Source organism: Engraulis encrasicolus, chromosome 14, assembly GCF_034702125.1.
Source record: "Engraulis encrasicolus isolate BLACKSEA-1 chromosome 14, IST_EnEncr_1.0, whole genome shotgun sequence".
NCBI classification, from domain to species: Eukaryota; Metazoa; Chordata; class Actinopteri; order Clupeiformes; family Engraulidae; genus Engraulis; species Engraulis encrasicolus.
In genome coordinates, this window is record NC_085870.1 from 18,566,067 (window position 1) to 18,581,066 (window position 15,000).

The 15,000-nt window shown below is 46.0% G+C and overlaps 1 protein-coding gene across 2 annotated transcripts in view; it reads right to left on the minus strand.

Annotated features, from left to right (window-relative positions):
• Window positions 1-15,000, minus strand: part of plxna1b (plexin A1b) — a 367,657-nt gene that overhangs the window by 297,792 nt on the left and 54,865 nt on the right. For both annotated transcript variants that reach the window (XM_063215125.1, XM_063215124.1), the window contains exon 2: window positions 3,295-4,746. In XM_063215125.1, the coding sequence (XP_063071195.1) occupies window positions 3,295-4,473 (1,179 nt within the window). In that variant the 5' untranslated portion in view covers window positions 4,474-4,746. The remainder of the gene's footprint in view (window positions 1-3,294; window positions 4,747-15,000) is intronic.

Below are 15,000 nucleotides of genomic sequence, written 5' to 3' on the forward strand. Positions count from 1 at the left end.
TATGATTTATTTCTTTTTGATGAAAATGTCCAAGAATATTGACATATCATTACTAGGGTATTGCATCACCAAATCTTTTGTTGTGTAAAATTGCGTTCTACAAGTGTTTTTACAAGTAACATTACCTTGGCCCATCTTGTGATGGAATGGGATCAATCTACATTACAGTACAGTATACTGTACAACCATAGTCTACATTTGATATCTGAAACGCTTATCTGGTGGAAACAAGTCACCATTCAACAACTGAAGAGTTTATTTGCAAAACAGTGCATCTACATTTTGTAGAATGCTGGGAAATTGACATTTTTGTATTGGGCATTCCATTGCATTGCATTGCAAAGAGCATTTTATATAGGTTGAAAACGTATGTTCTCAAAATATTTGAATGGCAAGAATTCACACATAGGTGATAGGACCTCTGAACAGTCATTTTCAACAAAAAAAAGCAAAAGTCAAAATTTGTAGATACACCGTTTTGCAAATAAACTCTTCAATTACAACTGCGTACTCTACACTTCATATCGGAAGCACATAGGCCTACACTTCAGTATGAGGTGGTAAATAAGCCATCCTCTACTCTTCATATCTGGTGGAAATGAGCCATCATTCAACAATTACCAGTGCAGGACGGCCTGCTGCTGCTGCTGTCGCTGTGCTTCTTAATACACATCACGTCAGTGTAGCAGCACAACTACGGCGGCAAGAGTAGAGAGGTGCCAGACCCCGACCTTGGAGCCAATTCACAGCACAGCTGTTCCTCTCCAACTAACACACATACGCACACACACACACAAGCACACGCATGCATGCACACACGCACATACACACACACAGAAAGAGATATGTGAACACATTCTGGCACACACACTTGAGCACACGTGCATGCTCACACACGCACACGAACATGCATACACACACACTTTTCCGCTCCTCCTTACATCTATCTTTACTGAATCCCGTGCCAATTAGGAGTGCTTTAAAAAGTAGCTGATTAAGTTCACAAATGGCACTCGCTTCTAAAAATGAAGTTACACAGAGAAAGAGGAGCGAAAGAGAAGAAGAGACGGAAACACTCTGACGCAGAGACGGAACGAGAGAGAGAGAGAGAGAGAGAGAGAGAGAGAGAGAGAGAGAGAGAGAGAGAGAGAGAGAGAGAGACACAGAGAGAGAGAGCCTTCTCTTCATTTTTAAGCTATTAGAGAAGGAGATGGAGAGGGAGATGAAAAGAAGAGGGGGAGAGGGAGGACAAGAGTGGGAGGGCAGAGGAAAGGAGGAGAGGAGGTGGAGAGGAGAAGACGGAGAGGAGGAGGAGAGGAGGAGAGGAGAAGATGGAGAGGGAGGACAAGAGTGGGAGAGGAGAAGACGAAGAGGAGGAGAGGAGGAGAGGAGAAAAGGGAGAGGCTCCATATGACAGCAAATCCCCCTGGTCCCAGCGGACAGCTATCAGCACACCAGGCCGGATCAAGATCCTCTAAACGAATGAATTAGCAGAGAGAACAAGAGGACAAACAAGATGGATAGAGTGGGGAGATGGAGTGGAGAGAGAGAGAGAGAGAGAGAGAGAGAGAGAGAGAGAGAGAGAGACAGAGGGAGAACGTAGACATTCAAGGAAAAGAAAGGGGGAGAGAGAGAGAGAGAGAGAGAGAGAGAGAGAGAGAGAGAGAGAGAGAGAGAGAGAGAGAGAGAGAGAGAGAGAGAGAGAGAGAGAGAGTAGAGGGAGGGGAGAGAGAGAGGGAGAGAGAATGGAGTGGAGGGAGAGAGAGGGGGGGAGAGAGAGGGAGAGAGAGACAGACAGACAGAGAAAACTGGGGAAAAATAGAGAAAGAAAGAGAAAGAGGGAAATTGTGTGTGTGTGTGACAAAGTAGAAAGACCGGAAGAGAAGTTAGGTGTGTGATAGAGAGAGAGAGAGAGAGAGAGAGAGAGAGAGAGAGAGAGAGAGAGAGAGAGAGAGAGAGAGAGAGAGAGAGACAGAGAGAGAGAGAGAGAGAGAGAGAGAGAGAGAGAGAGAGAGAGAGAGAGAGAGAGAGATGGGGTGAGGTGGAAGGAGTGACCCTCTACAAATCCACTCAACTGAACTAATGAGGCTCCACACCCAAAGTGGAGAAAAACAGCAGTGAGTCACTCACATACACACGCACACCACACACACACACACGCACACACACACACACACACACACACACACACACATACACACGCACACGCACAAACGCGCACACGCACACACGCACAAAGAAAGAAGTCGAAGATACTAGGCGCCTAAAACCGAAGAAGCCAGACATGCGGAACGTCTGCACCAATTCAGCAGATGTAGAACACCAGAAAAGATGTCACCTAAAAAATGTATGAATATATATTTAGAATCCTATGAACCATATCTAGTGTCTGAAATTATTCCATAGTGTCTGAAATTATTCATAACGGCCAGTGCAGCACATCTAGACTAGACGAACAGAACTTTCTGAATTAATTCAAGTTGCAGGTATAGATTGCATTTTTTATGTCCCATGTCCTGACAATTCAGAACGCCCACCACATACATCTTCTCGACACAGCTAAGGTAGGAGGACAGAATTGATGAAAACCACAGAGTGTGCATGCTGTATGCATGTAGAGATAAAGTTTATGAAATGCTAGGACTAGGAATAGGTATAGGCAGTACGGTGCCATTTTTCACAATTAGCATATCCGGTAAGTGTCTAGGGCCTACCAAATCTGTCCTCTGTAAGGGCCAGCAACCCTCTGCCCCGTCATGTACATACCAGAGCACTCCAGAGGGCTGTATATGTAATTCTCTGTCCGTATTTCGACTAGTACTCCAAAATAGGTCGAAATTGCTGCTGACTTAGCTTATGGATGCATAACATTTCGTATGTATGTATGTATGTATAACATTTCTGAAATGGTAGAACTTACAGTATAAAATGTATAGTGCATTTGTGAAATGGCAGGACTTACTGAGTTGATGTAGGAATGAATGTATGTTTGTATATGTACAGTATGTATGTAAATGTAATGTAATGTGCATTTCTGAAATGGGAGGACTCACTGATTGATGTAGGAATAAATGTATGTGAGTATGTACAAGGTAAGTGCATTTACAGTATGAAATGGCAGGGCATGCTGAGTTCATGTAGGTATGCATATATGTGTGTAACTATCATGCAAAATTGTAGGACTTTATGCATGTATGTGTGCAGATATAATGTGAAATTGCAGGACTTACAGAGTTGATGCAGGTATGCATGATGTATGTGTGTAAATATAATGCGAAAAAGGCATCGACTTACCGAGTTGATGCAGGCCAGCTCCTTGTTGAGCAGCCAGGGCAGCGAGAGCCTCCCCTCGCCACGGTAGCAGGACTGGATCCTCTCCTTGATCTTTTCCTTGATGCGGCGCAGCGTGAACAGGCAGAGCGCCGACTCCTTGGGCGGCTTGGCCCTGTTCTTCTGGCCCTGCGAGAAGACGGTGAAGAGCACGTCCTCCGTCTCGGAGATGCCCAGCGAGTTGGCCAGCTGCTTGCCCGGCTTGCTGAGGTAGGCGTCCTGCACCAGGCGGTACTCCACGCCGTCCTTGGTGCAGCCGATGGGGAACTCCACGTAGGAGTAGAACTTGGGGTCGTCCACGCACAGCCGCACGATCTTGGAGGTGAAGAACTGCTCGCCGCTGGCGTCGGGCGAGGTCAGCTGCGTGTCCAGCTGCAGCGTCAGGTAGTAGACGAACTGCTCGCTGCTGAAGCCGTAGATGTAGTAGATGTCGAAGGCCGGGAACTTGGAGAGCGTGTCCGAGGGGATCTTGAGCTGCGAGGAGACGAACTCGTCCTGGTAGACGAAGCTGAACATGTCTGCGTTCTCCTCGTTGGCCATCAGCTTGCGGCTGGACAGCGTGGGGAAGTACTCGGACTTGCCGTCGATGGGCGTGCCGATGAACATCTTGCTGCCCGAGCCCTCGGAGATGATGACGCCGGACATGGTGCCCGACTCGGACACGCTGGACAGGTAGTGCTCCTTGCGGTGGTGCGGCTCGCCTAGTTTAAACAGGTCGTCCAGCCGCAGGAACTGGCATATCCCTTGCGATGTCGACCCGCAGGCGATGAGCCGGTTCTGGGCGTAGTCCACCAGCAGCAGCTTGTTGATGTTGGCCGTCTGGGCCAGCTCGTGGGGGCAGGCCTGCACGCTGGGCGGTGGGTAGCACTTCTCATTGTCCACCACGGGGCCCGTCATGTGACTCCGCAGCTTGGTCAGGTTGGCCGACAGCTTGAAGATCCAATTCTCGGCGCCCACGTACACCTCGCCCGTCTTGTTGTGGATGGCCAGGTGCGTCAACCCTGACTCGGGCGGCGAGAAGGTCTTGAAGGGCTCCGGGGCCATCCTGGGCTGGGACAGGGGCACGGAGACCGCCAGAAGCCCGAGGAGGAGCGCTCCTCCCGGGCTAAGCAGCACAGCCACGGGCCCCTGGTGAGGCCACATGTCTGGAGGTGATGCTTCAAAACGCGAGGAGAGTCTGTCCTGTCCTGTCTTGTCCCACTCTCTCACACCTCAGTCAGTGCTGTGTGGGTATATAATTGTAGGAGGGGTATGGGGGTGCGTTTCTTTTTTTTCCCTCCAAAATAGGGGATGAAGGAACGAACGGAGGGTGAAAGGGAGAGAAATACAGTTCCTATCGATCGTCAGCGTTCTCCTCTCCGATACGAGCAGTCATCCAGCACATCATATAGAGGGGCCCACTGTGTGTCGGGAGGCCTAGAGGGCAGAGAGAGGGAGAGAGGGAGAGAGAGAGAGGGTGACCGAGACAGGAATAGGGAGAAGGAGGGAGAGGGAGAGAGAGAGAGAAAACACATTATGAGTCAACAGTCAACACATCGTATTGATTATGCATCGGTGGCCGACCTAAAAGCGCAAAGTCGATAGGAGTTAAGAAGACATCCTGCCCTGGCAAAATGAATGATTCAAGGCGAGAGAGAAGGGGCCGCGGGCGAGCGCCCAAGCCAAACCATGACAATGTTTAATTACGGAGATGGATCGACAAACGCCCCAGGATTGATGAGAAACTGTCAGTCCAGAGTGCGTGCGTGCGTGCGTGCGTGCGTGCGTGCGTGCGTGCGTGCGTGCGTGCGTGCGTGCGTGCGTCTCCACAAGAAGCCTATGCCACTGACATAAACTCTATGGAACGTCGTGAATAATTTCACAGCTAGTCCATTATCATAGGCTAAGGAGAGTCGCAGCCTGGCTTACCTTCTGTATAAATAACGAGACAACGAAATGCCTTTCTGCCAAGCATTTCAGGGACCTAACATGAGTCCCACCGCTGGAGTTTCCATACAGTATAGAGGCCTATGTTTTAAACATGGCGCCCACGGCTGGCGGTGTTTTCCTAAGCAAAAGGCGCACTGTCGTTTCCGTGACAACTCCACACTCGTCTAGCGCCTGCTGTAAACGTATATAGGACGACGGTTGCCTGGCAGTGGCAGAGCGGAGGCAACTGCTGTGAATTATAAGTTGTGTCAAAAGAAAATGCTGCACATGCTGGAACAGACTGTCTGCGTGCCTCCCTCCCTCTATCAGACCGTCTCGACTCTCTCTCTCTGCTCAACTCTAACTACTTCCACTCCCACCCCATGTCTGCTCTCTCGGGCTCGACCATTTTGTCCTGCCCCTGCCCCTGCCCGCGTCTATTTCTCTCACCCTGCCTCTCACTCGTCTGTCTCTCCCTCTCCTTCCTCCTTCACCCTCGTTCATCTCCCCCACCTTTCCTTCCTCTCTCTCACTCCCTCTAACTTAATCCTCGGTCTATTCCCTCTCTCTTGCCCGTTGTCTATTCCCTCTCTCTTGCCCGTTGTCTATTCCCTCTCTCTTGCCCGTTGTCTATTCCCTCTCTCTTGCCCGTGTGTCTAGTCGGTGAGGCAGCAGCAGTCCATCTCCTGCTCCCCTTAATCACAGGCCTCCCAAACACCAGAGGGTGTCTTCTCTCTCTCTCTCTTTCTCTCTCTCTCATAATATTCACTGTCTCTCTCTCTCTCTATGTCTCTCTCTATCTCCCTGTCTCTCTCTCTCTCTCTCTCTCTCTCTCTCATACTATTCACTGTCTCTCACTCTCTCTATGTCTGCATCTCTCTCTCTCTCTCTCTATGTCTCTCTCTATCTCCCTGTCTCTCTCTCTGTGCCTCTCCGTCTCTGCCTCCCTGTCTCTCTCTCTCTCCCTGTATCTCTCTCTCTGTCTCTCTCTGTCTCTGTCTCTCTCTGTCTCTGTCTCTGTCTCTCTCTCTGTCTCTCTCTCTGTCTCTCTCTCTGTCTCTCTCTCCGTCTCTCTCCTCTACCTCTCCCTCTCCCTCTCACCCCCGTGTCTGTGAGGCACCAGAAGTCCGTCTCCTGCCTCTCCTTAATCACAGGCTTCCCAAACACCATAGGCCCTCACCAGGCGCCCTGCTGCGGTTAACCAGGACTCAAATCAATGGCACCGTCAGCATCAAAACACATATAAAAAACACACACAGGAAACACTAAAAAACAGACTGATTTAAACAGCGTCTTCACTTTGAATAATAAAAAAAATAGAGTTTACTGAAAATCTGGGACCCTTTTCAAGAAAAGACTGACCCCCCAACACCTCACTAACAAAGGGAAAGACTTAGTCACAAGTCTGCATTTGTCATGGCGATTTGTTTTTTTTCCCCTTCTACTTCTTTTTCTTTCTCCTTTTTTTCTTCTGTTTTTTTAATATCCTTGTCACGAAGCTCACATTCTTTCAGGAGTCTGCGGGCCTGTCCCGATCCCACCCTGAGACGGCCGTGGCTGGCCGGCCGTAAGCTACTTATTCCAGGCTTCCCGCTCTGCCATAACACCCCCCCCCCTTCTCTCTCTCTCTCTCTCTCTCTCTCTCTCACACGGGTGATTCTCACGAAGCTAAAAAAATCAATGGCAATGAGGTTTTAATGGTTAAATATGACAGGGATTCTTTTGATAATATACATTACTGTAGAGCAAGACGTGTACTTTCTGGCACACTAGTTCATTTTTAAAAAAAATATTTTTATTTTCCACTTTTTATGCATTTTATAGGCAAATTCTCATTACCGAAATGTGTCCCGACCAAAATTTCTGGTCTTTGAATTAGGTTAAAACATAATAAAAAAATTAAAAATATGTAAATGACACTACAAGAGCGTTGGTCTATGTCTGAAGTTTCATTAAGTGTTCCTTGTTGGCAAATTAAATAATGAACACTAATGAATATTTCAAGAAAAGATCGTGTCCCCAAGTTTTTCTTCTCATTACCGCAATATATTTCAGAGCTACAATTAAAAGCCATCAGAATTTCAATATGAGCTGAAACTACCTACAATTGATGTGTACCAACAGGAGATTCAAGATGGCTACATGATTAGTCAGCCTTATTGTTTGTGCCTGTAAAATGACACAATTTGTCTCAAAAATATGCAAATACGACAAAAGTGGTTCTCATTACCGAAATTAGTCAATATTTCAAAATGAAAAAGATTTTTTCATTTTAAACTTGCTTGGTAATAGGGTATTCCTTTTCAGAATTCAACAATGGTCATGAATAAGCTAAGTCATAATTACTCAAGTTACAGTTAGCATTATTGTGCTGAGCCATCTCATTACCGCAATACACATTCTCATTACCGCAATGTTTTAAGTACCTTTCGGTAATGAGGATTGTCAATTTCGGTAATGAGACTCTATGGTGATTTACATTTAGAATATATTTTCATGACATATATCCATTTCGCTTTTTATTTATTTACATTTTTAAACATGCAACTGCAACCTTAAATACAAATTATATTTTTGCAGTATAAATATTGTCACTATGTCACTTAATTACAGTTAAAGCACTTGATGAAAGTGTTAAGTGACATTGCATCCATTTCGGGTTAAAATATGCAATTGTATTGAATCAATATTCGATATACAATATTGTAAGTAAACAAAGCAAAAGTAAATGCCTAACATATGCAATAGCTCTAATGGGGGTTTGTCTGTAAAAGTGATCATCTCCCTATACATTACATAAGCTAAATTGAGTGGTCATACAGGTGTTGTTCATAGACCATTTTTTCTGTTCTCATCCTTTCTGGCAAATGTTGTGGTGACATTTATATTTTGTCCCACCCTTGGAAGAACAACAATCGACTATGGGCCAGAAACCCTGTTGTGAAAGTTCATTGAGAGCAAGTAGCAACTTAATTCTTGCTCATATGCCAATCCATGAATCAATATTCCACCCTCGAAATGTGGTCCTTTGATGCAAAAAAATAATCAAACTGCCTAGTGATGTCACCCAATGCAAAGGCAATGGCAAACAACGAACCCAGCACTCGCAGTGAAGTTGTCAAATTGCGTAGATGGCAAAAAGGGAACAAGTTGGGAGACAAAATCGACTCACTTCAAGTCCATGTGCTTTTCCAGAAATTGACAGATTTTTTTGCTTTCTGTGTTTGGTTGTCATACCCTAGTGGGTTTGAGTATTTAAGTATCCTTTTTTACTAACTTGACTTCCTTCCAAAATGTTTGTTTTGGATCCAATTTGATCATTGTTAAAGGGTGGCACAAAAGGCTTGGCATTTGAAATAGCAGTGAATAGGCCTATTTAGTGAATTCAGCGAGAAGTAGTTTTTAGAATATTTCAATCAAAACTAGTAAGAAGACTCATTTGGAGGAATGCTCTAGTTGCCTTTCCCAAATTAGAAACTCCTCATGCATGTTTTTTGCAGCCTTTAGGAAGGTTTCAGCCCCCATACTCTGATCCTTAAGCCATGCTCAAACACCCATGTACCCATCTTTTAGTCATGCTGTGAGTTCTTGATGTCCTGGGTAAGTGGAAAGGTAACGGGATCAAAACAGCCTCAAAATGCACTTTGCACTGATTTAGCTGAAAATGCCCATTAACAGCAATTCAAAATTCCAAGTCTATTGTGCCACCTTTTGACAAGTATCAAACATGCTAGAAAATGAAAAGGAAGTTAAGGTAGTTCAAAGGAACAATACTGCAAGAGAAGAGCAGGATTTTGCAACGTTTTAATTTTGTTTTTCATGCACCCTATACTAATTATGGGCATGTCTGATATTGTCCTGAAAACCAACACTTTTTCTTTTTAAAAAATGTGAGTGAAGTGAAAGCCCACTTGGGAAACTACAACTCCCATTGTCATGATCCAGCGCTCCACAGCACACACATGAACACTGCACATTGCACACAACAGAATGGTAGTTATGCCTCACCCGCATGTATGCCTCATCCCCAATAGCGCCCGAACGGGAGCAGTACCATGCTCAGGGTACCTCAGTCATGGAGGAGGATGGGGGAGATCACTGGCGGGTCAGGAATCGGGAGTCTGATGCCCTGACTGCCATTAGTGTGCAATGTGCAACTCAAACAGTTAGTGGTGTTCAGTGATATTTCATAACACATAACGTTCATAGTGAATTCCGGCTTTGGTCCGGACAGTATTATGGTGATACTGTACCGAAAATGTACCAAACTGTGACCCTAAAATCAAGGTGTACCGAACCGGCATACCATACAACCTACTCTAGTCATCTCCTGTTCCTTCTACTTCCTACTTCCTAGTTGCCGGTGCGCGCCGAGTCAGAAAAAAAGTCCAGTGCACGACCTCGCACTGCGACATGATTTCCCTTCTCATAACAGATTTAGATTTCTGGTCCACTATAGATTTTTGGCTGGAGAGATCAGTGGTGAGTTGTGATATCATATTCAGGGTGGGGATGAGGAGTGGGATGTATGCGCTTCATTGGGGTCATCAGGTGGCTACCCTCCGGTGTTTTGATGATGGACGAACTATAACTATAACTATAACTATAAAGGGCCGTCATGGGTGAGCGGTTAGGGCGTCAGACTTGCATCCCAGAGGTTGCCGGTTCGACTCCCGACCCGCCAGGTTGGTGGGGGGAGTAATCAACCAGTGCTCTCCCCCATCCTCCTCCATGACTGAGGTACCCTGAGCATGGTACCGTCCCACCGCACTGCTCCCCATGGGGCGCCACTGAGGGCTGCCCCCTTGCACGGGTGAGGCATAAATGCAATTTCGTTGTGTGCAGTGTTCACTTGTGTGCTGTGGAGTGCTGCGTCACAATGACAATGGGAGTTGGAGTTTCCCAATGGGCTTTCTTAACTTCAGAGTGCACCCCTTGGCCTTCACCCCTTGTACTATGTTACTTTGGTGCCCAGGAGGGGCCTCGCCTATTCACCTACTGCAGGGGTGGGGAGCCTTTTTCATTCGAGGGGCCTCTTCAAATCTAGGGGCGGTAAAGTTCTCAGAGAGCCGTACTAATAAAACAAACTAGGATTTCCCCCAGCACTTTAGGCCTATATTGAAGGCAGCCACCTTTAAAACAGACCCCACCTTCTCTAGTTCCCCTGAATATAACTTAATTGTATTGCAAATGTATTTTCTAAGATTCCTTTACAAAATGTGTCATATTTGGCTGGGTTAAGTCTTGAATCCCAATATCCTTCAGTAGCTTAATGAATGGTTTTATATAGAATATATTTATCATCTTATTAGGTGTCATTTGATTAGTTCTGCCCTGGAGGCTCTGTCGTTGTGCTAATAATAATAACAAATAACACATCATTTACTAATATTTGGCTTTAGTTCAATTTATTTCTCCTTATTCTCATTACCGAAAACTCATTCTCATTACCGAAACATATCCCTCATTACCGAAATGAGCACTTAATTGGAAAAAAAGTACTAAAGGAAAACTGTATTCATGTATATTTTTTATGAACACAGTACCTTTCATGTTTCTTTCACTTCAGTATATTTTTGGACCGAAATTGTAGGTTTTCACTGATGTATTCTAAAATTAAAGAGGAAAACAAATGATCCTATTGCGGTAATGAGGTAAAATGGTAAAATTCTTAAACTAAAATAATAAGAAAAAAAACTTTTTTGAGTGTTTTATGTAGCCCCTAGTACAACTATCAATATTCAATGAACACAACTGCTAGAACAATTAAGTGTCCTAATATATTTCATGAAAGAAAAAAATTGCGGTAATGAGCATTTTAGCAGACATGGACCTATAAAACGTTAAAAAATGTGTTTTAAAAAGTTGTCAGGTAAGTTGATATTATTGTGCTTAGTAACTGTACACTTTGATGTAACTGATTCAAAAAGAAATTCAACCAAAAAAGCATTTTGAAAAAATGGTTGTCAAAACACCTTTGTTGCACGTTTCGTGAGAATCACCCACACACACTCATGCACACAGACACACACACACTGCACGCACATACACACACACTGACACACACACACTGACACACACACACAAACGCACGCACACAACACACACACACTGACACACACACGACACAACACACACTGACACACACACACTCCATTCGTGCGGCGGAAAAAGTCGCACTGTTTAAGCTGTGACTCGTCTCCATTCTTCTCTGCTAAGGCAATCCTAATAGGCTGAACGGAGGAGGGACGGCTTCTCTTCTTCTCCCCTTTCTCCTCTATACTATGGTACCCGTTGGCTCTCTCAAGGGCCCCATGCCTCCTACATGGAGGGCATAATAGCCCCCCACAACAGGCCACCAGTACCCCCCCCCTCTCTCTTTCCCTCTCGCTCAGTCTCTCACCTCTCTCTCGCTATCGCCCTCACTCCCTCTCTCTCACACTCTCTCTTTCGCTCCTTCTCTCTCACACTCGCTCTCTCTTTCCTTCTCTCCTCTTTCCAACTGCCCCTCTCTCTCTCGCCCACTCTCTCCCTCACTCTGGATCCCTCTCTCTACTTCTCTTTCCCTCTGTTTCTATTGCTCTCCTTCTCTCCCTCTCCTTCTATCCATCCCTCCATCTCTCGCTCTCTCTCTCTTTCTCTCTGGGAAGTGAGCTGGCGAGATTTCAATCAGACCGCCCGGCGTTCCCAAAAGGCAAGATTCCATTGCACTATTTCACGCCATTCTCGACCAGGCGAGGGGAAATATTTTGACCGGATTCATTGCTTTAAAAGCGGGAATGGGGGGGGGGAGACGAAACGTGATAGGGCCCCTGTGGTCTAAGGACCGCAGTCGTGTCGCCACGTTTGCCAAGAACTGAGTCGAAGCGGTGGCGTAGCTGTCTTATCTGGTTAGATCCCTCAAACCCATACTAATGGACAAGGCAATCTGGATCTTTGCCCGCCAGCGCACAAACAACCAATTTTCCACTCTTTAAGCGAGGACATTTTTTTACAGGCGTATGTTCACACATGGTAATAGCCGCACTTATCATGCTTAGTCTATTGCAACGACTAGAGTAGGAAGCAATGCACTTAGCTATCGCCACATCAGTTTATCACTATGCAAAGAAGATAGGTGTGTAGTGTTTGTAGTGTGTGTGTAGTGTGTGTGCACTGTGCGCGTGTGTGTCTGTGCATGTGGGTGTGTGGGTGTGTGTGTGTGTGTGTGTGTGTGTGTGTGTGTAGTAAGGCTGTAACGATACACCCAACCCACGATTCGGTTTGTATCACGATATATGACCCACGATTCGATACGCCCCACGATTTCACACAAATTTTTTTTTTTTTTTTTTTGAAAAAATAATAATAATTATATGAAAATAAATTATATATATACTTTGTAATTAATATATTTTTTGCATTTACCTGCCTGCATTCATTTTGTAGGTTTACAAGGCTGAATGATGTTGCAGATATAGGCTACCACTGCAACCTGTTCCCAGGTGTTGACATCAAAACACAACACAGAGAAATAAGGGATATTAGTTCACCAAGGGAAAAGGCTTATAAATAAGCTAAGATGTTGAGAGAGAGAGCGAGAGAGAGAGAGAAAGAGGTGGGTGGTCAAGGTGTATAGTCATTGGCAACTGTCTTACTTTATCAAACATTAGGCCTATGCCTATCCAATTAATATCCAAACATTAAAACAACACTGGCCATATATCATCAGGAAACATGTTGTATTAAGTTAGGCTACTTAAAGAAATGCAACACTTAATTTTGATTAAGTTAAATATTTCTGTAGCTTTTTTTTGATCGTGCAGCAGCGCCTGCCCGTAGCCTACAATCAAAACTCGAAATTAACCTGTTAGTTCTCACTGCTACATAAAGCGCACGTTTTTCGTTTTGTTTTGTGGTTTGACATTTTGTCAAGAGCGAGAATGAATGCAGAGGCTGAAATGGAGCATGCTTTCTGCTTATGTAGGCGGTAATTTTACAATATAGCTTAACATTAATGTGGGAAGAAATAATGCTGCCTAATATCCTGCCTATCGACCTCAACGTTCGTCCGACTTCGGGCACCTCCCTACAAGCGATTCCAGGCTGGTTTATAGGCAGGCGGAGCATCTCGTGCGCTCTCTCTCTTTCGCGCTCTCTCTCTCTCTCTCTCTCTCTCTCTCTCTCTCCGCTCCAACATCAAACTCCACTCGCAATACACCGCGCATGCATGAGTAAAAAAAATATTGACACGTTTATAAAAGCCTTCTTGGTCTGTTGTTCATTTGTCCTTCACCTTCCTTGTTGTTCATTTGTCGTTCACCTTCCGATGTTTGCCTCTCGCGGAGGTTGCTCAGGCAATGGATAACAACGTGCTGGTTGGACGGAGCATTTTATATGAGAAAGCTGTGAATGGAACTGTTACTCGAACGTGTGCGCCCTTTTTCTACTGGTCTTTTTAAGCACATATGCAAACTCTTGCCTGTATGTTGCCTGTTGTGTTCTACACTGAGGGGTAACAACTTTAAAAGGGCACATCGCGATTCTGTGAGGAAGCTTCGCGATAGGGGTTCGTGGGTCTGCGTACCGCGATCTCTCGGTTCGATACAATATCGTTACAGCCTTAGTGTGTGTGTGTGTAGTGTGTGTGTAGTGTGTGCAGTGTGTGTGTAGTGTGTGCAGTGTGTGTGTAGTGTGTGCAGTGTGTAGTGTGTGTGTGTGTGTGTGTGTGTGTGTGTGTGTGTGTGTGTGTGTGTGTGCATGTGGTTGGGGCAAAAGGGTCCAGTGGACTAAAGCTAGTTACTGTATTCCCACAGGAAGACCAAGGGGACTGCCCATCAGTTTAGGGGGAACCAGTTTGGGAACTAAAAACCCAAACGCACTGTTACCGTGTGGAGGACCACCTCTCTTTGTGCTACTAGTTGGAAAGAGCTGGCTCCTGGCTAGTCAGCCCGGTGACGCCACTACAGATGTGATTAGAGAGATTTCCCTCTCTACTCAACTACGTGCACGCACGCACACACGCGCATACACGGACACACACGCGCACACACACACATACACCCAAAACACACACACCTACCCACACACGCGCCCACACATGCGAGCGAGCGCGCACACACACACACACACACACACCCCACACACACACACCTACCCACACACGCGCCCACACATGCGAGCGCGCACACACACGCACACACACACACACACCACAAAATGCTGATGCAGCAGAAGGTTGCTACCACCATCACCATCTTCATCATTGTCGTCATCATCATCATCATCATCATCATCATAGTCGTCATCATCGTCTATGGTAACACTGTGGTTCACCTTGAGTGTGTGCACATTTAGGCGGAGGAGAAGGATGATGGTGATGAGACAGAGGAGGAGGAGGAGGAGCAGGAGGAGGAGGAGAAGGATGATGATGATGATGAGAAAGAGGAGGAGACAGACGAAAAGGAGGAGGAGGAGGAGGAATGGGAAGAAGAGTCTTTTGAGGTGGGGTGTTTTAAAGCTCCCCTGTCAGATAGGAGGAGGGTGGGAAGGTGGGAGCAAGGTAGGGAGAGGGGGAGGAAGAGGAGTGGTATTATTTTTCTCCTGAGGTGGAAAAGCAACACGGAACAGTTCCATAGATAAAGGCCACTGACAGGCGTGTGCGTGTGTGCGCGCGTGTGTGCGCGCGTGTGTGCGTGCGTGTGTGTGTGCGCGTGTGTGTGCGTGTGTGCGTGTGTGCGTGTGTGTGTGTGTGCATGTGTGCATGTGTGCATGTGTGTGCGC